At 37.7% G+C, this 23,304-nt stretch overlaps 1 protein-coding gene across 4 annotated transcripts in view; it reads right to left on the reverse strand.

Moving 5' to 3' along the window:
• Positions 1–1,486: 1,486 nt before the first annotated feature.
• stat5b (signal transducer and activator of transcription 5b) overlaps positions 1,487–23,304 on the reverse strand; it is a 29,171-nt gene continuing 7,353 nt past the window's right edge. The window contains exons 4-20 of one of the 4 annotated variants that reach the window (XM_084435153.1): positions 20,749–20,838; positions 20,479–20,647; positions 18,889–19,019; positions 18,644–18,795; positions 17,285–17,440; positions 17,011–17,190; positions 14,564–14,651; positions 12,274–12,396; positions 12,069–12,161; positions 11,274–11,480; positions 9,238–9,332; positions 9,022–9,164; positions 8,724–8,879; positions 7,604–7,661; positions 5,975–6,079; positions 5,813–5,884; positions 1,487–5,080 (exon numbers count right to left, since the gene is read on the reverse strand). In XM_084435153.1, the coding sequence (XP_084291279.1) occupies positions 4,957–5,080; positions 5,813–5,884; positions 5,975–6,079; positions 7,604–7,661; positions 8,724–8,879; positions 9,022–9,164; positions 9,238–9,332; positions 11,274–11,480; positions 12,069–12,161; positions 12,274–12,396; positions 14,564–14,651; positions 17,011–17,190; positions 17,285–17,440; positions 18,644–18,795; positions 18,889–19,019; positions 20,479–20,647; positions 20,749–20,838 (2,142 nt within the window). In that variant the 3' untranslated portion in view covers positions 1,487–4,956. Of the gene's footprint in view, positions 5,081–5,812; positions 5,885–5,974; positions 6,080–7,603; positions 7,662–8,723; positions 8,880–9,021; positions 9,165–9,237; positions 9,333–11,273; positions 11,481–12,068; positions 12,162–12,273; positions 12,397–14,563; positions 14,655–17,010; positions 17,191–17,284; positions 17,441–18,643; positions 18,796–18,888; positions 19,020–20,478; positions 20,648–20,748; positions 20,839–23,304 lie in introns of all 4 variants that reach the window. The other 3 variants (XM_084435152.1, XM_084435155.1, XM_084435154.1) reach the window with 3 other exon arrangements.

Raw genomic sequence — 23,304 nt, forward strand, 5'->3', positions numbered from 1 at the left:
TTGGTTGCAGTTCCATTAGAATTCCACTGGAGGTGATCGCGGGCGAGTGCAGACTGAATGGGAGTCTATGGGGCTAGACGGCTAAATGCATCTCTTTCACCCGATTGCCGTTGAGAAATCTCAGATTTGATTGTAGGTTTTGCAAGTTCAACATGGGTTATAGGTCGAAAGTTGAATGAACGAGTACTTATGTCCTTTCGATTTCTTCCAGGTTGAGTTGTTGTTGCCCATAACACGCTAGCATTCTGCTAATGAACGCTGATTGGTCAGTGAAGGACTGATTACGACCAGAGATACCGCTTGATGGCATCGTGGCATCCGAAACGGGACCAGAAACAAACAAAACAAAAACTCGTCTAGCACGTCTATTTCCCTGTGTCAGCTGTGTTGTCGATGCCTCGAGAGAAAAGAAAGTGCAGAGCGCGAAAGCACCAAAGTGACTGAAGGATTGCCGTAAAGCAGTATCTCTGGTCGTACGATGTGTATGACGTCATTGACACTTTAAAAGACTTTTTAAAGCAAATAAATGACTCTAAAAAAATCTAACACCCAGCAATGTGTAATTTCTTTGCATCTCCTTTCGAATACAACATTCAAATTACTAGAAAAAAAAATTATATCCTGAGAAAAGTGGATTTTGATGGGTATAGCGTCATAGACCTCCATTCATTATGCACTCGCCTGCGAGCGCCCCCACATGGACAGAGACGTGTTACTGCAGCCAGTCCAGAAACCGGAAGTAACCAGAGAGTGCCAATTCTCTTCCTATTAGACATTCTCTGGTACTGCTAAGAAAATCCATAATCCTGTCTCACAGCAACAGCACACTTTCCAAAAGAACTGACTTGAGTTATTATCAGCATTCACATGGCTCTGTGAAATATTTGATCATGACTGTAAAGTGGAGGATTGTGGTGTTTTTTTCACTCTCTTGAAGATAAAATAATTTCAACTCAAATCCATTCATTTATATTTTTATTAGTCAGGCAGCCATATAATAAGAGGGTTAGCGTATAGCCAGCCAATCATCATCAAAAAATTAAATAAAATACAATTCCAGGACAACCCCTGCACTTAGTGATGGGGTCCTGATCACCCTGTGGGAGTTTATGTTGTGATGAATGGCTGACTGGACATCATCCTCTTACATACAGAACATAATGTGATGTTACTACCAACACAATAAAAGTACAAAATAATGTTCGAAAGAGTAGATAAAAAAAAAAAAAAAAAAAAAAAAAAGGCCAAACCATCACATTAGGTTCACATTAAAAACAAGTTACAGTTGCTCTAAAGACAATTCAAGCACAATTTATTTGCATCGCAACATTATATATTTTTAGATAACAATTATAACTATTCCTCAATATATATATATATATTTGTTTATTTTTATAAAATTCTGCGTCTGCATAGGTACTATAAAGACATCTCTTTGATGTTTATGTTCCTGAGATCTAGTCTTGGGGGAACAACTTTATCTTGACTGAAGTGAATTTTTCATTACTCGAGTTTTTTTTTTTTTTTTAAACGGAATGGCCCTTTAAAGACAACATTTTTTTGATTAACATGGTAAACCTTTTCACTATAGAGGAACATTTGCCAATGGGCTAAGGAAAATAAACTTGATATTTTATGCAACATTGCCTATCAAGTAAATTGGATTAAGATGTTTTGCAATGTGAAGTTAATTTTTAGATCAGTATTTCTGAAATCTAAATTTTAATGTGGCAGATAATCTGAAAGCTAACACTAGACTTTGGTATAACTACTGGACAAACCTCAGCTGTTTAAGGCACAGGAAGAGGAAATGACAATGGCTCAGGTAAAATGAAGAAACTGAAGTAGGGTGGAGTCAGTTTTTAAGAAATGGCCAAAAGATGCTGGATAGATTAGACACTGATAATAAAAGCTTTTAAATGATTGTCACCTTTCAAGTTAAATGCGTACCACCACCATAACATCATTGCCTGTTTATCAGAGAACATGCCGTTTATGAGTAACATAAGTAAACTGTTCGAGTCAAACTCAAGGTTATGTGTTAAATATGCTGAATCTAGATACTACGGTCATCTTTCTCTTTCAGTGCAATCTTTTACAGTCCATAAAGGAGAATTACTGCACCACTAGTATCATCAAACTCTATTTCCACAACACGTTTCTTAAGTATTCACCCCATCTTCCATTGGTCAGACAATCAGATCTGAAAAACTCACACCATTGGTTGAGAAAATATTGCTATGTGGGGCTGGTTGCTGAGTGATATTTAGAAAGCACCACAAAGTCAGTGTCGCAGTACTTTTTGGGGACTCGCCTAATAATGGTTGACTTTGTCTCTGCAATTTAAGACAGGATAGAAGAGGATATCTGAACATTACAAAAGCTACGCATTTAAACCTTAACCAAGGGCCTAATATCAAATCTCAAAAAGTTATCATAAGAGTTGTTTCCTCAATTTGTTCTGAAGATGTAAGTCTAAATTTATCAAAACTTGGTGCCGATAAACAGGACATACTGAAAATTCAATCCAAACTGTGCTAAACTCTACCCAAAGGTGTTATTAATTAAAAATCATAACTCAGCAACTGTTTGACGGGGGAGGTGTTAATGTTAAGATAATATTACCAATCTATCAGACAAATCATGAAAATTGACAATCAAATATCAGTAGCTAATAACTTAAGAGTGTGAAAGGTTGATCATGATACTGTTTAGCTGATACATATGGTGTGTGGCTGGTGAAAATCAGCCACATAGTGACACTAGGCCTATAGCAAGCTAATTTATATTTTAGCTTCTTTATATATCTGGAACTGCATAGGCAAGATGAACAGGATTCACAAAGATGAACCAAATTCCTTCAGTTCCCCCAAATCAAATGGTCATATGCATATACATTTCTAAAAGTTTTTTGTTTTTCACCACTTGGATTTTTCTATTCTTTTTTAAACTTTAGTCATAGGCTGTTTGTCTGAGTTGTTGGGTGTGGCTCAGGCTCATAAAGACTAACACACAAGCACAAAATCCAAACTTTACAAAACATGGATATTCTGAGTCAAATATCATACATTTTCAAAGCTAGGAAATGCTGTAACTAAAGTTGGGGAGAAATAACACCACTTTAATATTAACCAAGACAGCCAGGACTACCTTTTTGGTAAACAATGAAGGGACCAAGCCACAACACAATGGAAACAAACTACAAACGTTTCTCGGCCACCATAAAGGGGTGGGTTAAACATTTGGGTTAACAGTTCAAGTGTCTATAAAAAATATTGGTACAGTAAAAACTTTGGTTTTGTTAGTCCATTAACTATAATATAAAGCATTTATGCTAACTTTAACACAGCCTCTATGGTGGCTAAGAAACGGTGCTGCGAAATTGGCTGATTGTGCAATATGTGGCTCTGTGTATTCACCCATATGGGAAGTTCAAGGGTTCATAAAAAAGATTAGTACAGCAAAAACTGTATATTTAGATGAAGCACTTGTGTTAAGATTTAATGCACGCTCCGTTGTGGCTGAGAAACGGCACTTTGAAATGGGCTGATAGGCAATAGGATGGCTCAATGTGTATTGTCCCTCATGGGAAGTCTAAGTGTTCATAAAAAAAAAAGATTAGTACAGTAAAAACAATTCAAAAGTTGCTTTTTGTTAGACCGTTAGAAAGTCTGCTATATGAGAGGCTGTCTTGAACTTTGCATTAACTAATTATTACATTTAAATGAACCAGTTGAAGTGTCCATTAAAAAAAAGATTGGTGCAATAAAAACTTACAAATTGATTTTTTATAAGATAATTAGACCCTGCTTTGTTGGATTTAACATACCATTTACAGGTGGAGAAATTCTGACTTGGCCATTTTAACTCTTAATAGTTAAACATGCTAAGTTCACATTCTTGTTTCTCTGAAAAACAATTTTCAGATGTTTTTTTTTTTACTTTGAAATGTGTGTTTCCTGTCGGAATGTCTGTTTTTGTTTTGGTCTGTGTGGTTCCGCCCACTGCCAATTTACCCAGTAGTATTTCGACACCCTGGGTTGCCAGTTGGCGGAAAACACAGCATATTGCAGCCATAGAAGCCAGCAAACGAACTGGGTCAGAGATTGCAGATTCTACCCGACCTAAAAACTCTCGTCATCCATCTAAAAAGCTCTATGACCAGAGGCATATTAAAACGTGGATAAATCAATTCATCAACTTCATCATCAGGCTCGTTACCTTCCATGTTGCATGTCCTCAATCTGGCAACCCACGTGAGCATTTAGTCTGAGAAGGAGGGGCGGGGCAAACATCTCTCTACAATATTTTGACTGCAGTACCCATTTCAACCTCTAACTGTCAATATTACATACTGCAAGTAGTTAGTTTAGGACACTAGTGTGCAGGAGCACTTTCATTGTGTTGTCACTTGATTCCCTTCTGTTGTGGCTTGATTCCCCTGTGTTAACTTCTGTTTGCTTTTTACATTGTGTTGTTTTGTGCACCACTGTCCCACCATAGAAAATACACAGCTGTATAGCATTCTAATTGGAAGTGGACAAATTGAGAAGACTGAATACTGACAGCTAAATGTCTTCAATGTGCCAACCGTCTGTCCGATTGGAGATTTTAGGTAGGTTAAGTAGGTTTTTATAAGATGACTGTAACATAAAAGGTTAAGGGTAATGAAAGTGGAAAACCCACATTGGGCTAGTAATGCAGCCACTCATATCCAGCCAAATAAAAGTCTACACTGTGAAGTCCACAATGTGTATCACTGTATATGACATGATATTCTGTGCTTTGCTGGTTAATGATAGGAAATTACACAAAGTATACTAAAAATGCAAAGGCAGATAGACATCCAATAATCAGCTTTAACAAACATAACATTTCACATTTGTTAAGATAAAAATATGGAATGCAACCATAAAGTGTTTGTGTAGTTGGGATGAGAGATCACAGGGTTAAAGGTCATGACTGTTGTCCACTCCATTGGGTTTCCATGGGCTGTCGAAGGAACTCCTCCACCTGCCGGGCCATGTCCATGGTCTCATCCAGATCGAATTCACCTTCAGTGTCTAACATGGATTCATTCCTTGAGAGACACACACAGCAATCATACAATCATACAAACAGACAATCATAGCTGTAGGAACATATTTTGAGCAGGGGTGGCAGTGAAAACAAGAGGAGGTGGGGAGGGGGTCCATAGACCAAGAGAAACTGCGCAGAGCTACAGGACTAGAGTGATGCGCGATGACTGACAGGACGATGGCAGAGGCAAAAGCGCAAGAGAACTTTTGTTTATAAAAGTTCTCTTTGGTTAAAGGGATAGTTCACCCAAAAATGAAAATTCTTTCATCCTTTACTCACCCTCAAGTTGTTCCAAATCTGTATGAATTTCTTTCTTCTGATGAACACAGAAGATATGGGGTCCCATTACCAGCATTCTTCAAAATATCTTCTCATACAGGTTTGGAACAACTTGAGGGTGAGTAAATTATGACAGAATTTGTTTATTAATCAGTAGGAAAATCGGCACATCCTTAGTGTAAAGCCTAGACGCTTAAGTAAATAACTAGAATGCGAGATTAGTTGCTGCTGAGGGACAAACAGAGTCTTGCTCTTTTTCTGCTCTCTCTTTGCAATGACTAGAAATTCTTGTTAATTATTAATGTTGGCTATAGAATTATGTTACAGGTTGACTTTTTACAGTCAAGTCAATGTTTGCAATGAATTCTAATGAATAGATTAATTAATACAGTTATTTTTTCTCTTTTTTTTTTTTGTTAAAACAATTTTAGTTATTTATCTTTAACACCCCCACCTAATTTTTTCTTGGGCTCCACGGCAGGGGAGCACCACTGCAGCACCCTCAGCACCCCTACTTCCCCCGGTACTGCATACAATCATGCAATCATGTTATTGGAGAGAATGACACTAATAGCATGGGGGAAAAATACTTAAACAAATGTTTCTTAGAACTCACATTGATGGATAGATTGTGAAGTTATGGTTTTGATTGACGGTGGGCGATGCTCCGTGCTCCATGAAGGAATTCCCGGAAGACGGTTCAGGATTGGGTGAAGAAAACCTGAGAAGGAAAAGAAAATACAAGCAGGTCATTTAACCTAAGGTCTGTATTAACATTTGATGTTTTGCTCAAGTCATTCTTGTAATATACTGAGAATTTGTAATGCTTCTGGTATATGCATTTAAATACACATTATAATATTGTGTCGAATAAGTGTTCAACTTCCAAAATTTTGTTTGCATCTAGTTTCCCATTATTAAATTAAATTATTATAATATACTGATATATATAAATGGGTCCACAATAGGGCTTCTCGACTATGGAACAAATGATGATTATTTTGGTCCATATTAAGATCACGATTATTAACAGAATATGCGGGGCGAGGGGCAAATGACCAAAATCTTATATTACAATATGAGTAAGTTTATTTGACAATAATGATAAATATCATGATATAATTAATTTTTTGTTGGAAATAAGGTTTCCAAATTGCAAACAATAAGTCAAAGAAATATAACAGAACAAAGATGCAAATGTAATAAACAGCACTTTAATTTTTGATAGTACATTAGGTAATATCTAACAGAGGAAATACAACAGAAATTGAGTACAGTAATCAAATATAATAATCACTGTATGAATTAAACTTATGTTGATTCTATAATAGGCTGCTGTCAGACCTAAAGGACAAATCCAATATATTGCATCCAATATGCACATTCGATTTTATCTTAACTGCTTATGTTCACTTAAGACATAACCAAATGTGTTTACACAAATACATGCCAAGTTGGCATTTTTACATATTTTGGGTTGTGCAGTATATGACTATTTAGGTGCATAACATGGACCTTAAGAAAAGCTGGTTGTCAGTGTGGAAGTACCTAAACATGGACTATATTACATATTCATTAAATTTTTACACCCTCAGAATGGGTCGCTTCCCCTTAACGCTATTCCCCTTAACAGGACTCCTTCACCTGAATTCTAATCACATGTGGACTATTTAAGCACTGAGCATGCTGCATTGATTTATTTTTTTGCCTTGGACTGATGATTACATGCATAATGACTTTTTTACTGAAACCAAAAGTCACAGTACAATATAGAGCATTTTCTCTGTTCTGTAGATAATGCTTCTTTGACAGCATTATCTGCTTCCTCATTTCCAAAGATCCCACATAATGTGCAAATTTCACATTCAAGAGATTTTTGATTAATGATTAATTTGATTAATGTGTTCACAATTGTTGGGTCATCTGTTTTAACAGATCCCAGTGTTTACAGAGATGTTTTTGAGTCAGATATGTTTAGTTGTGGTGCACTCAATGCCAGCATTAGAGCACTAGCTTCTGAGGTGAAAATGCTTTGGTCAGGAATACAAATACCCTGACATAGTTGTTGCAAAGACAGCAGATACAGTATTTCATAATAGATCCATTTGTATATATTGGCATTTGAAGTGGGAAAATTTCTCTAATATTTAGAAAATGCTGATGATAATCATGTGGATTTGATTTGGATTATTTTTGACTTTTTGTAAAATAAAACTCTGAGAGAAGAGAAAAAAAAAATACTCACTCAACCTTCACCACCTGCTTGATCTCTGGTTTGACGTATCCATCCCCCACTGCTTTTGCTGGAAAATCAAGATCATGTTCATTAAAGACTTGCTACTGGAAACTCTTACATTCACAAGACCCAAAGTGAGCATTTTTCATCTAGACAGAGCATTATTCTGATACTGGTCCCCCTCCCCAACACTGCACATTTAGACTCCCTAATTAAGCACTCCTGATTAGAGCAGTCAAAATATAATTTTGTCACTACACGAATAGTGTAATAGAATTTAGTAAATTATTTGTGCTTTATTTGCCTGTGGTTTAGCGCGTTAAGCACATCCACAATGGGAGTCACATATTCTGACTAGCATGGTTCAAGTTCACTTGTGCATTTGCATCCTTTTGTGCAGATGTAAGTTCTAGTTTATGTACCGTATATATCTGAATAATCTCATATAGGATGCATTTTAGTGAGTTTATGATCCTGTTAATCAAGTGCTACAAGTTTACTGGTGTTAATTTGCTCTTCAGCTTACGAAGTTCAGCTGGCGATGCCCTACATTATTTTAATATGATTGGAATTTTTGAAAAAAAATTATAACGATAATAAATTATACACGCAAAGATCGCACCCTTTATTATCGTTAAAACTGCCATTTCAGTTCAGCACAAACTCACTGACTTAGTTCCCCTCACTCCTCTTATCTGTGACAACCTACATAGCACAATACATTTACATTTTTTAAATTTTTACATAATGTTCATAATTTGTTGGTTATTATAAAAGGATTTGTGAGTGTGCAGTGAACTTGCACTGCCGTTTTGAGTGGATTCGGACTCACACACTAACTCAGATTCACAAACTCAGACATGTCTGTGATTGGCTCTAAAGCTCAACACTGAAAAAAACATGTAAATGGAAACTTGTCGCTCTTAATAGAATGTGCATGCAAATATGCATGGGAGTTTTTGAAAGCAGCTGCTTATCAGTGGGTACCAAATTCTCATACTAGTAGTCATACTACCATTATTGCAGAAGTCGGATCAACACTAAGTAATTGTCTCTGCTAAGTAATTGTTACTATGCTAAATAGCAATCATAACATTTCTGATACATTTGCAAAAGGCGGCATGCATACAGTTTGGAGGTGTGCAGTAACGGGAGAAGACTTCCTCTTTGGGCTGGTTGGGATAGAGGAAGAGCAGATGGTTCAGATCACTGATCCGATCGGCCAGAGAGCGGATGGAGAAATCTTTAGTAGTAAAGGGCATCAGGTTCCACACCATCCGTTCTCCTGCACAACGAAACACACATACTCAGTATGATGGATGCTGGGTAAAGTCACGCATTTCTGTTCAGCTCTGACTCACGTTTGGCTGCATGCAACTGGGTTCTGATGAATATTGTCTTTACTAACCATTTACTGTGCTTCTTACCTGCTTTGTTTGGGTTTTCTGCGACCCATGCAATGGTGATGCCTCCGATTTCAGAGTCGCTGAAGCGCAGGAGAAACGTGCCGTTTGGTTTGGACATCAACATGTCCTGAGCTTGCTGCTTGTTAAGAAAACCCAGAATCGCTCTGCAGAGGAACATACAACATTTTACCAAATGTCCTCTTATTACTGACTGAAGTGTGTTGAATCAGTCTTTACCCATCATTCCAGTGAGACTTCAGGTGTCTTTTCATTAGCTCAATGACTCCATCAAACCACTGCCAGAATGTGAAGTTCCTGCCTGGCAAACTCTCCTGTCAACACAAAAACAGCCAAGACTGGATACTGCATTGCATTCATTTCATGTTCTGAGAAAAAAAACAAGAGTAATGGCTCTAAAGTGAGACAACGCATAATGGAAATGATTGCTGAACACTAGCGTTGGGAAGTCCAACTTATTTATATTGGCAGCTCTGGTGACCCGCAAGTTTATTCTGTCCCACCAGTTTCATAATGAACCAAAAATATTTTTACACTCACAATAACATAAAAGGTCTCTAACGTTGAGTTTTGCACCATTGCTTTGGCAAAGCATTGGTCAACTGAAATAAAACCCTAAAGCACGATATGGCTTAGTGTCTTTATCAAAACACAAAAGACTGCGATTTAATGAAAGAACTACATAGTCTATTGCACTGCGAGTTTCAAAGCGAAGCGTGCACTTTGCTCGCACGATCAGCTCGTGATCCTGTGTTTTCCATGTCTCAGATTCACACTGAATGCATCTTTCATACTAAACTCAATCTCTGCATGTGCTGTGAGTTTAATGTGCATTTGGAAAAGCAAACAGCACGAGTTATACTTTATTTTGTTACACTTTAAAGTATTTGTTTTATACTTTAATAATGTACTTTTTGTACATATGATTAAAGCATTTGGGTGATTCGCATTGGTAAACATGTTTTCACAGAAACTTTTTCTAGGGTTTAACTCTTGCAAGTGAAAAAACACAGTAAAACAATACTTAAAGGAACACTCCACCGTTTTTTGAAATAGGGCTTATTCACCTTCTTTCCTGCATTTAGATAGGTGGGTAAATGCATTTTTGTCTCAGTGCATGCATTGTTTTAGTTTGACAGGGTCGGCGCTAGCTTAGCTTAGCATAATGAATGGAATCCTTTGTTGCCAGCTAGCATGTCCTGAGTAAAAGTGATATAAAAAATAAAAAAAACCCACCTAATTACTTCTTGTGGCCTGCGTATTCACAACAAGTACAAATAGCGATGCAGATTAACACTAGGCGATTTCCTAGGCAGATATTGACTTATATATTAAGGACTATATTAGGGGGAAGCACAGGCGAAGCACTGCTACTTGGGCGTGATATCTCTGCGCCCAAGTAGCAGTGCTTTGCCTGTGCTTCCCCCTAATATAGTCCCAAGTCAATATCTGCATAGGAAATCACCTAGTGTTAATCTGCATCGCTATTTGTACTTGTTGTGAATACGCAGGCCACAAGAAGTAATTAGGTGGGTTTTTTTTTTGTTTTATATCACTTTTACTCAGGACATGCTAGCTGGCAACAAAGGATTCCATTCATTATGCTAAGCTAAGCTAGCGCCGACCCTGTCAAACTAAAACAATGCATGCACTGAGACAAAAATGCATTTGCCCACCTATCTAAATGCAGGAAAGAAGGTGAATAAGCCCTATTTCAAAAAACGGTGGAGTGTTCCTTTAACATTATGTATTCAATATAATAAAATAAAATGTATTTTACAGTGCAGCTGTATTACAATACTAACACATTACTGTCTTAGGGATAATAACTATAGTAATAATAATGATGATATTATAATATGATTTTTACTATTATCATATTTTAATTGTTTGGCTTCCTAAAATACCGATGTCAATGTAATGTAAACTGAGACAAGGCATGCCCCCATACCCCACCAGAGGGACCGAGGTCCATCCCCATAGTCTCACAAAATCCTATGGGAAACACTAATGCATGCCTCTAAAATGCTATTTATTAAAACTAAACTCTGCTTCATATGTGTGTTGCAACATTATTATGATTCTCTGCACATTTAGAGTCCCACATGACCAAAAGGCTGCATCAGACAATTCAACTGATTCCGTCCGAATCGTTCAGTCTGATTTGCCAACCATTGAAAATAATCAATTTAAAGAAAAACATCTTCAGGTGATAAGCATGTACAGACACTGGTTTGTGTATTAGTGATGGTTACCCTATTGAACTGAGACCAGGTGATGGTCATGTTGCAGTAGTCCTCAGGGTTATTGCTGGAGCTGCTGAAGGCTTTCTGAGCGAGAAACACCAGATTGTCTTCTGACAGGCCTCTATCGCTCTGAACCTCTGATTTATATTTCATGTTCAGAGCCTCGCACAACTGCGGCCACAGCACCTTATCAGGCACTACGAACGGCACTCGACCCTAAGGAGACAATGAAGAACCTAATGAACACAGGTACATTCTGTTGTGAACACTGTAGTACGTGGCAAAGCACAAATGTTTCACTTTATTGCATTTTGGTCATGTAAAGACATTTCCCCGACAAACAACAGCCAGGGCTGGGTTGAACCGAGATCTTTTAATCTATGCTGATTTCAGTTGATGCATGAACAATACTTCACTAAACATTATTTGTAGCGCCTCCCATCCAATAATTGCAATAAGCTTTGTGCTTTGATAATTCTGATTTGAAACAAATCTGTCTGAGCTTTCAAATTCTATAAATTTTATAACGAAATTCAAACAATAAATTTCAAAAGCTTGTTAGTTAACTAGACAAAATAACCCTAGAGAAGAACATCTTGCAAAATATATGCACTATATTAGATATTCATTGTATTTTTACTTAACATGTTGTCTTCATTATTTAATGTATGCTTGAATAAATCTGTCTATATATATTTGTTTTTTTTTTGGTGCATCACTAAAAGATACCATTGGTGAGGTTTCAACTGAGAACAGCACATTTCATTCAATTAAGCAAACAATATGTAAATGATGTGTCCTAACCGGCTCAGAGAAAGCATTATCCCATAATACTGTCGCTGTAGCGTTATTGTCTTGACTCCCATGAACGATGACCACAACAGGCAGGGATAATGTCTGCATTAGAGAGAGAAACAAAAAGGAACAAATGTATTAAAGATACAATATTGAATAAGACAACAAATAGGAATGACTATGACAACATTTCTGTTTTAGTTCAATGTTTCACCTTCACGTGAAACACAAGTTCATTTCCTCCCACACTGAACTGAGACTCGAACAGAACCGTAAACTTCTCTTCAGTCACTGACTCCGCCCCACGGCGATCTGAACGCTTAATACGCTTCAGAGACTGCAAACAAGAGGAAAAATAGTCATAAAAAACAATAGGTTTGATTCATCAAAACATCCACTGAATCAAATAACAGAAGGTCAAAAAATAAATTACTGAAATAATAGTTGAAGCAAGCTTTGCAAAACAATGCAATGCAATACAATGATGATTGAGAGATGAACATTCTTCAAAAGTCTGGTGTTTCATATTTGATACTCGCAAATTAACATGATTTTTCTAAAAATGTATGTATGGATAATCAAGTTAACCTAAGTTGCTCATGAAATATTACTAACAACGTTAACCCTTGTAATACATAAAAAAACAAATAAAAAAAACTGTATACACCTGTTGCATTCCCAGGTCGGTTTGGACCCTGTGGAACGTAAGCTTATAAAACAGTCATAACTTAAATTCCCCCTGTGGTGATAATCAAGCGTTTAATGTTGTTTATATGTCTAAGTGGTGTTTTTAAAATGCTTTAAGACAAACCATGTGCAAATTCATGTCAACACCATTGCTGAGTATTTTCTCCTTAAAGGGGTCATATAATGCCATTTTTGTACAAGTTAATATGATTCTTTAGGGTCTAAATGAAAAGTTTGTAATATACTTTAATTAAAATTTCTCGTTAGTATTGTAAGAAAACACTAATTTTACCTGGTCAAAAACAGCTCTGTTTTCAGCACGCCATTTAAGTGCATGTGTCTTTAAATGATAATGAGCTTTGCTCACCCAGCCCCTCTATTCTGTGGGGCGTTTTGACACAACACACGTGGAGTGTTGCCTTGACAACAGTTGAGGGTATATTTTGGAGAAAGAATGGCAGCGGGAGTCTCTGAGGACACATCTGTGTAACCAACCGTATCAATTTGAACCGGAGTCGGACCCTGAACAAGATGACGGCCCGAAGAAGTTCGACAATTAAAGTAAGCTTAATGTAGTGTTACCACGTTAACTTTAACACCTGCGTACACAGTTTGTAATAACACAATAACCATAATGCGTTGTTCATTATAAACATGGGATTATGAATTATATTGAGAACGTCGTACATAGAAAACATGCCGTAATGTACCCTGAGAGTAAACCTTAGCCGCATTCATCGTGAAGCGTGCAAACGATTTGCAAAGATTAATATAAAGGCTAATAAAACGTTACACTCACTTCTTCTGGAGGTGCAGCAGGAACACGAATAGTTGGTACCGATCCTTTTTTCAGGAGCAGCTTCTTAGCAAAACCAGCTTTATACTGACCCTCGTTTATAAAGCAGTCTGGAGAGAAATGATTCGCGCAAACATGAAAGCATTGACGTTGATCGTGGGGAATATTCCCTTCGAAAACAAAACTCAGCCACTGCGTCTTCAGCAGTTCGGATTTAGGAACATCAAAATGACTTCTGTGTTCGTTATTACACCCAAGAACAGAACACCACAATCGCTTAGATGCCATTCTGCTCCAGCGTATCAACAATGGCGGACTATGATGACAGCTCGCTCAGGGCGGGTCTGTGTTGAAACGCTGCTGTCAATTAACAGTCGTGGGAGGGGCATCCGACCGTGTGACGTCACACGGTCAGACGGCTTGATTTGAGACAGGGGAAAACATACAAGGAGATTTAAAAAAAAAGACCACTGGATGGATTTTTATCATTATATGATGGTTGTGTACAGGCACTGCCAACACATTTCAGTGCATGTACCATTATATGACCCCTTTAAAACTGCAGTGAACCAAAGACAGTCTCAAAAATGAGTTTTGAAATCACTGGTATTTCTGACATCACAAACTACCTTGTAATCACGTCAACGAGTGATCGTCAACGAGTGGATCTCTGAGCTCTCTAATTTGCATATTAATAGAACTGCGTATACTAAATGAGGCAAGGGTGTAGAGTTACATTCAAGCTACTTTAAGGCATGACTAAACATTTTTCAAGAAGAAAACCTTTAAATATGTCATTTTGGTGATCAAAGATGAGTTTTAAGGGATAAAATGATTGACTACAGGGGGACTTTATTTTTCAACTAAAACCATATTGCCTTTCAGCAATGTTTTGATCATGTTGATAATTGAGGCCTTTCCGTATCAAATATGATACAGTAGGCTTTATAGGGTTAACAGCATTTTGTGGTGCGTGCAAACACACTAAATGTGTAACATGAAGCATTTAAGCGCAGTTTACCATGGTCCTGAAGTGTGCGCTCAGGGTGCCAGTGGTTTGATGGTACTCCATCACACAGTTGTTGTTCAGAATCTCTCCACTGCTGTCACTTCAGTATAAAGAAAGGACAAACAAGTCATGTACACATGCAGGAACAAAACAGTGTTTCTCGACAGGCCTTGGTGGAGACGTCCATAAAACTGTATAATATGGTAGACATCTGTGATTCAGATGCACGTGCTGTATGCGATACGCAACTACAGTTGCAGTGTGGTGTCTAGGGATGTGCCAGGATGGTGAACTGTTTGACTGGTCATCCAACAATCATCTAGTCAAATGGTTTAATATTACGGTGGTGCAGAGATAAAAATTCTCAAAAAATGTATAGATGCGGCATCTCAGAGAGTACTTTAGCAGACAGTTCTACACTGTTCATAATAATCAAATCAATCATGAGAAGATCAAACTGAACTCAAATATACGTGACTTATCCAGATGCCTGTACCACAAAGCTAGTTAAACAAACTCAGGGTTACAGGATTGGTTTCGAGTAACCCTCTTTCAAAGAAATGAAAGGTGGATTAAGAATGTCGTACAATTCAAGAGAAATGGACAACAGAATATTTCTTCTGAAAAAAAAAAGAAAAAAAAAGTTGTTTTCCAAATGTGCATCTGCAGTTGTCTTACTATTTTCCCCTTGAAAATAAAATATTTGTATAGTATGAAGAAGGCTACTTTTCTCTTTTTTTATTTTTTTATTGTATCGGTTTTATCCTCCATGCTGTGTGATAGCTGTGTCTGTTATATGTAAATCTACCAAAGAATTCTATTTTGGATGATAATTAGGTATTAAATTCAATTTGAACTGTTATGATTATTCTCAGCCAGTTTAACGTTGTGTGCATTTTTGTATTTTGTTAACTGTTTCTACCTTTCTTCTTTTGTTTCCTGTCTTTCGAGTTATCAGATCGCTGCTGATCGCTGCTGCCTGTCAGCGGTTATTGGACGCTCAGCAGGCGGTCCTTTTAAAACACCTCTTCCGCTGCACAAAAGGGAGCAACTGCGACTCCGGGCCGGTTGCACTGTTCGAGAAGCCAGACCAAAAGGGTTTTATAGTACTTTGAGTTTTTTTTGACTTATTTAGAATGTGGTAGTAATGTAGGAGAGACCTGCCCTTTTGTATTTTTATTTTTTCTTTAGTTACGTTGCTGTTTAATTTCGTTAGATTGGTTTTTGTTTGTTATTTTGGGCCTTGGGTCTCTTTGATGAAAAATACCACTTTATTGATTATTTCTTTTTTTGTTCAACAAATCATACCACTTTATTGTTACTTTCTTTTGTTTACGCTGTGGATCTCTTCAATGAATTCCACCATTTTTTTTGTTCCACCAGTGGTATTTTACTTCCTTCAGCTATTTACAATTTTTTTTGTTTTTTTTTGTTTACAAGTGTTTTCCCTGGTCCTTTTGGTCTGATGGCTTGATGGAAGCCTTTAGGTGTTTTTATTTATTACATCTTACCCCTAGCGGACGTAATAAAATAGGAGCTCTGCCACTTCAGTAATGTTTGTAATATTTTGGTCAATGTGGCACCCAACCCCAGATGAGATAAAGCAACAAGTACTAAATCTCTTCCATGTTAAAGGTTGTATCAGCGATTTCAGGCCCAAAAAAGGCCCAAACATAAATTATCACATTCATCTAATCTTTCCTAACGATCCGCTAGCTGCCCGCCCCATAAGCATGCCGTCAAAAAAACGCGTCTCTGTAGGCAGCCTAGGCTCTGAGATCTGCACACAAAAACAATTGGTTTCACCAACCACTCAAAACCAAAATAAATAGTGTTCCAACCAATCACCGACAGGGGGTGGGTGTTGTGAGGTTTTGCACTCGTGCACGGCTGCACGCGAAGTCGGAGCTGAAGAAGAAGCCAGCGTCTATCAACTAAAAAGAGAAATTGAACATGGCTGAGTCAATCCCCAAGAGGAGGAGGAGGATTAGGGCGAGGGAATACCATTGTGTTTATTCCAAGACACGAATAGTTATCGGGAAGGCTTTTGAAAGGTGGAGAGAACTTAAAGAACTGAACATTTTTAAATCGGACGCCGAGGTTGCACTGTTTCTTCTGGACAGGTGAGTAGCTGCTAGTGCTGACTTGTTTGGATGTGAACTGTGTATGAAAATATCTTTCTTGAAAAAATATGAGCGAAGCTCGACTAAACTTGGGTAGCAGTAGCTAACGTAGGCGACATTATGCTGAACAGAGTGAATATCAGATGTCTGTCGCGTGCATGATCGTTTTTTTCATGATGCACGAAACGGGAGGGAGGGGCGAGCTAACTTGGTTTGTTTGGGATCTCGCTTCAAACACAAACAGAAGTGACGTCACCCACAATCGCTGATACGCTGATACTTTAAGTTTAAGTCCAAGTTGCTTGTTATTTATTTCTATAGCTAAAGAAAACTTACTTGCGGGTGTTCTCGTTCTTGAGTAATGCCTTGGCCTGCTGTTCACTGATGATTGTGGCCTTAACCTGAGGAGGATTCATGTGGACGTTGAGTTTTCCACCGACCAGCAAGCGAACCGTCGCTGAAAATTTTGTCTGAGTCTTCAGCACTTGAGGAGGTTGTTTCTCAATAATAAATGTGCTGCAGAGAGACCAGAAGAAAAAGACACCGCTCAAAACCTTGCTGCTCTGAGAGAGACAATAGTGTCCAATGACGGCAGCGACTGCTTACGCACCTGGTGACGAGTGCTGATATGACATCTGTGACGGTAGCGTTGAGTTCAGTGAGAAGTTCTTCTGTGGGTCCAGGTATGGGCAGCTGCTGTGTCAGGTGTTCAACTCGACGAATCTGCTGTCTGTTTTGCCAGATCATATCGGCCAACTTCTCACACCTGCATTTACAAAATAAGAACATAAAATACTGTTCAAGAGGAACCTGTATAAAGCAATGTAGCGCATGCACATCTCACACAAACAACTGAATCTCAGTGAATCCACTCTTCTGTGCTGCTTTATTATCATTCAGTGGCCGTTCAAACAGGCTGACATAACTGTTAGTTAAACTCACCTGATTGATTACCTGTTGGATGACACTCAAAAATGGAAAACTAAAACCAGTAGGGCTCAGCGTAAGATTTTGCTATATGTTTTTAGACTGCGGTATGTAAATATATCTGTGCAGTGCAGTAAAGTTATTGACGTCATAATGATAAAGAAACATGCATCAATGAGAAAAGGCGTGCTTGAAGTTAAAAAGAGTTAAGCACAATAAATCCTAGCGTCTCACCCTTGGTCATTTTTGTAGGGGATTTATTTATATTAACATTATTTTTATTCTTTTAATCCATATATTTGAATTCTTTAATGAGGTTAATTAGAAAAACATTGTAGATCAGATATATTTTATTTTTACTTCATTAAATCATTAATTATCTTTTATATGTTTTCAGAATTTGGTAAATGACTAAATATCAGTCAACACAAGTCAACTGTAGGCGAATTAGACATTACTGGTCTGTGTGTTCATACAGAATTTTTTTTTTTTTTTTGATCTCTCCTCACATTTAAGTTTGTGTTTGTTAGGCAAAGTAAGGCAAGTCAAGTATATTTGTAGTTGTAGCCAGTAATTCAGTTTTGCTTTAAATTCGTTTAGGCTTGGTGTTTATAATAAACGCCACCATTGTTTAAGTTCAACTTATATAAATATTACATTCTCGTTCTGTATACCGTTAAATATGATGGATTTTTGTGAAGTGAGGGGAACTAAAATACATGTTTCTAGTGTTATAATGTTATAATATTTATGTATCTAAAAATTTAATTCAACTTATATACACCAATGTGACTTACCTCGCGACTTGTATTCAGATGCATTTTTACCGGAATCTATGGTAATATATATTGATTTGCACTTTGATAACTAACATTTAAATATGCCAATAGATCCAAAAAACAAATGGGCTGCTTTTGTGTATGGTGTGGCCTTAAGGTTTGTACAAGGGTACTTCATATTAATTAGCTTATAAAAAGAAAAACAAGCCTACGGTACCCCCTCAGTAAATATGTGTGAGTGTGTGTATATTGTGCATCAGTACCAGGCTTGCAGTATGTCCAGTCCTCCCTCTGATGGTCCTCCGTTTCCTGCGAGCTGCTGTCGTCTCTTCCACTGGATCAGTTCATCATCCACGATCACGGTTTGCTGTTTCCTCAACAGAGCTAGTGTTCTCTGATGCTTCTCCGCCAATTCCTATACACAAACACACATTATATTATTCAACTGCTGGAAAATATTTGTGTAGTTAAGTAAAAAAGACATGCGTATCATGGAGATTGAGTGTACCTGTCTGTATTTCTGTAAGATGTTGGCCTCTCGTGTGAGCCAGGCCTCTAGCGTGGACTTCCGGCTCTGCAGACCCGACTCTCTCTGAACACGCTCGGCTGGAGGAAGGCTGGCCAAGCTACTCATCTGTGCTACTCGACACAAATAAAACCTCAATGAATCGGTTAAAAATACAAGCTACAGTTCAATGAGGACTCAAAAGCGTTCCCAGAAAGCCCTGTGTAAGATATGACATGTCTTTGCCATTTTGTTCAGATCGAATCACTCAGCTTGAGTTCAATCAAGAGAAATGACGTTGTGGAGAAAGCTGTTGACAGCGTGAACCACATATATAGCCTACGGGAGTAAATTGTACACCAACTACATACTGCATGTTAACTTGATTAAAAAAAAGGAACGGCTTTCTGTTGTTTTGTGTAAATTAACTATAACAATCTGACATTAATTGCAATCTTGAATTGATTAATTAGCAGAAGTTATAACTCCATCACCTGCACCGATGCATCGTACTATGGTAGATAAGCACGCAGCAACTTACATTGTTGTATGGAAAAGCACCCCAGAGCTCACTGAACTGCAAGTTTCATATTAATGCATAATGCATATTTTACAGTGTCCTTGTAACATGTTACATGTAGTTATAGATAACTATAAATTATGTATACTGTAATTACATGCAACTAACCCTAAACCTATAGTAAGTACATTTAGTTGATTAATATTACTCAGTACTTAAATGGAGAATTACACTGTAACAAGGACACCTTAAAATAAAATGTAACCCATAATTATGTTTGATTTTGTTGCTAATTTTATCTCTGTATTTTTAGTACAGTCCTTTACTCTGTGTAGTTGTAAATTGCTCCATAATTAAACTAGATTTGAGACTTGATAATCACTTTAATGTAGCCATTAGGCTGAGTCTCCAAGAGATAAAACATAATCTCTCTTTATCTGTAGACATCAATGGCATGTACTCTATTTAATATTTACTCTAAAAAGGTTTTGCTTGCAGAATCAAGCATTCAGCGGTGTTGTGGTATAATATTAGCCTGGGTTACCCTATGCTGCCTTGCGCGCAGCGCGATTTTATTCACGCTGCTAGGCAGCCTGGATTCCATGGAGCAGATTTTCGCCGCAGCGAGGGGACCAATCACAGAACGGGGAGGGAGCAGCAAGACGATGACGACGTCTATGCGACACACCGAAGCAGTTTGTTTATATCTATGGATCCAACATGGCAGCAGACGCAAAGTTACCTTTCGATGCAGCCTTAGATAGTGTTCTAAGTAGTTCAGAACGCAAGTTTATTTCGTCTTCTTCCTCGTCGAATTTCTGTCGCTCTACAAACGTCATCTGGTATAATTGAAACGATTGGCTATGAGCTACGTACAGGCGCATTTGATAGACATTCGTAGCGCCCAATAAACGGTTCTGGGCATTCGTAAACCACACCTCAAATACGAGAAAATGAACATGTGGTTCCCAGACCACGTTTCAATGAGACGAGGTCTGACGTTAGCCAGGCTAGTATAATATAGAAAAACGCTAAATGATATGTGCAGGATGAGATGACTTATATGTTCATACCCTGTATCCTCAAGCTCTCCTGGTATTGAATGATGAAGTATTCTTGACTGTGCTGCAGCTTGCGGAGGTCATTGTCTGTGTCCTGCGTCATGACACGCAGCTCCTCAAATGTCTGGTTGATCTGCTGGTATCTCTGAGGGGTCCCGTCCACCGGACCCGAACTGCTGGCCTGATCACCACAAACATACAAAATATCATTCAATTGTCACATTCCAATCATTACATCCTCAGTGTAGAACAACAACCAAAGAAACTGTGTGTGTGACTTACATTGGATGCTTCCTGTACAAGTCTTTGCTCAGTGTACAGAATGTGTTTGACACACCGCACAAGCTCCAAAGGGCAAGGGTCATACGAGCTCTACAAAACATAGGATTATCAAAATCACATCATCGTGGGTATGAACTCAATTCATCAGAGGAACAAATCTTTTGAAATAAAACATGCGACTGACCTCAATTCTCAATCATTAAGATCAGATTCCAAATGGAAAAACAAATATATGGGATTTGGACTGACAGTGTGAACAGTCAAAGTGCCTTTGAAGCCACTTCATACTCATCATTTCGCATAATTTAGAGGAAAATTCAAATAAATGATTATTTCTAAAGAAATATGAACTAAACAGTATGAATACAGCAATATTTCTCCAAATGTGAATATTTTTAGACTATAAGCTCAAATGGATTTTGGGTAACAAAGCCCTATGATCACAAATAAACTGGAGCAGATGTGATTGAATAACTACATCTTATTATTCTATTCGAAATATCAATTTACAGATTAATTTTGCATGTGGATTTTGTCATATATCAAAGCTATATAGTCCTAAATCCTAATGATACACAGTTTGTCAAGATTAAGAATGTCACATTCAGCGTTGGAGGTAACGCATTACAAGTAACTAGGGTGACCAGACGTCACGAAATCTAAGCTGTTGTCCCGAATCCCGAATCCGGCCCTAATTGTCCCGAAAATTATACTAAAGCAAAATCTTGAGTAGTTATTGTCTGATAAAACATTAAAAACTGTCCGTGGAGGTTGAGTCGTCCTGCAGCCAGCCCCCGCCGGCTGCTCATTGGCTGCAGCATCTTTTGTGTTTATTTTTTTGAAGTTCTACAAAGATTCCATAGGCGCAAATTTATATGCATTGATAAGCGAGCGCAAGCTGTGACAGTGAATGTGCAGGCAGCCAGTCGTAAAGGAGTGATTGATTGGTCGCGGCACTGTGTGCAAAAAAAATACTTCGGTCTGATGTCGGGTTATACACAGCAAATCATCTACACAATTATTTAGTTTTCTTATTTAATGACTGACAATTTAGTTGTAACATTAATTTTGGCATAAGGCTTATTAGTGTTAGGCTATAGCCTGAAAGGTCTGATTTATGCACAGTTACAACAGCCTTTTTTTTTTACAATGACATTTGAGGTCATGATTTTAATGTTGATTTTTTGTGCCAGACTAAAGACTAATGACAGACTGTTGATCTTTGAATAAAAATATGTTTGGTTCAGGTTTGAAATTCATTATCTTTTATTAAAGGCTATGTAATCTAATATCATAGTAGCTCGCCATCAATTGAATTTCCAGAACTCTTGTTTCCAGAGGAACAAAAAAACCTGACCAAATCAGTGTTAAATGATGATTTTATAAATATTTTGTCTCAAAGTTAGGTATATAGATATTTAGGCACATTTATCTGCAGCAGCTCTGCTCTGGCACCTCATCACAAAATGGAGGATTCAACTCTCCCTCTGCAGAAGAGCACGTTCTAGAAAGAACAGGCTTAAAGGGCCAGTAACATCCTTTATGAAACCATATACCATAAACCATATAGACCAAAAGTATATATGGTTTAATGTAAATAATTATCATACAGTATTAAACATGTTTGGTATCATTTGAAATGTCTCAGTGCGACTGGTACAAATGTCTCATTCCCAAAGTAGTAAACCAAAAGGTAATAAAGTTCTTAAGAGTTTAGAGATAACTTGCACAGAGGAGGGTGCATCTTCCAGGCAAATGTCATTCTGCTCCCCAAAGGTGTAAACTCTGAATGCAATTTCCCATTGTTAGCAAATGTTTCCATGTGAAAGAAGTTTCTGTCTATATAAAGAAATGCAACAGGAGTCTCAGGGTGATTCTGCAAATCAGATCAGCCCATAATGATGAAGGATCTCAAAGACTTCAGCATTATGTATTTTTCAAAATGTCAGGTTTAACCTAGATCTTTTATTCTTTATCTCTGAGCATTTGATGTTATTGTATTGATTATCTTTGAACTGATTATGAAATTGGCATGATACATTTACCTGACATAATAAATTGTTACATCTGATTTTATTCTGAATTACTAGATCCCAGTGTAGATGAAGCGTGAGGCACATCTGGTGGGATTCTAGATTCCTGACTAACTGCTTGATTTTAACTAAGTTGTTATGCAGTCGCAAATAGGGGGCTAGATAAAAATACTATTAAGGTAATAGCAAGTGTTGAAGCGGCATTATCTTAATTATCTTAACCTCTGGTTATTGTTTGGGCTTTAACCAAGTTGTTATATGGGCGACTGTAGGGGGCAACATGGGTACTTTTTAACAATAGCAAGCGTGTATGCGTCATTGTTGAATCGCTTTAACCATAACCTCTGGTTATCTATCACAGAGGTCCCCAACCCCCGGGCCGCGGACCGGTACCGGTCCGTGGGACATTTGGTACCGGGCCTCACAGAAAGAATATATAACTTAACGTATTTTCCGGACTATAAATCGCTCCGGACTATATGTCGCATCAGTAAAAAAATGCGTCATGAAGAAGAAAAAACAT

This window comes from Rutilus rutilus (assembly GCF_951802725.1).
Source record: "Rutilus rutilus genome assembly, chromosome: 16".
Classification (NCBI taxonomy): Eukaryota; Metazoa; Chordata; class Actinopteri; order Cypriniformes; family Leuciscidae; genus Rutilus; species Rutilus rutilus.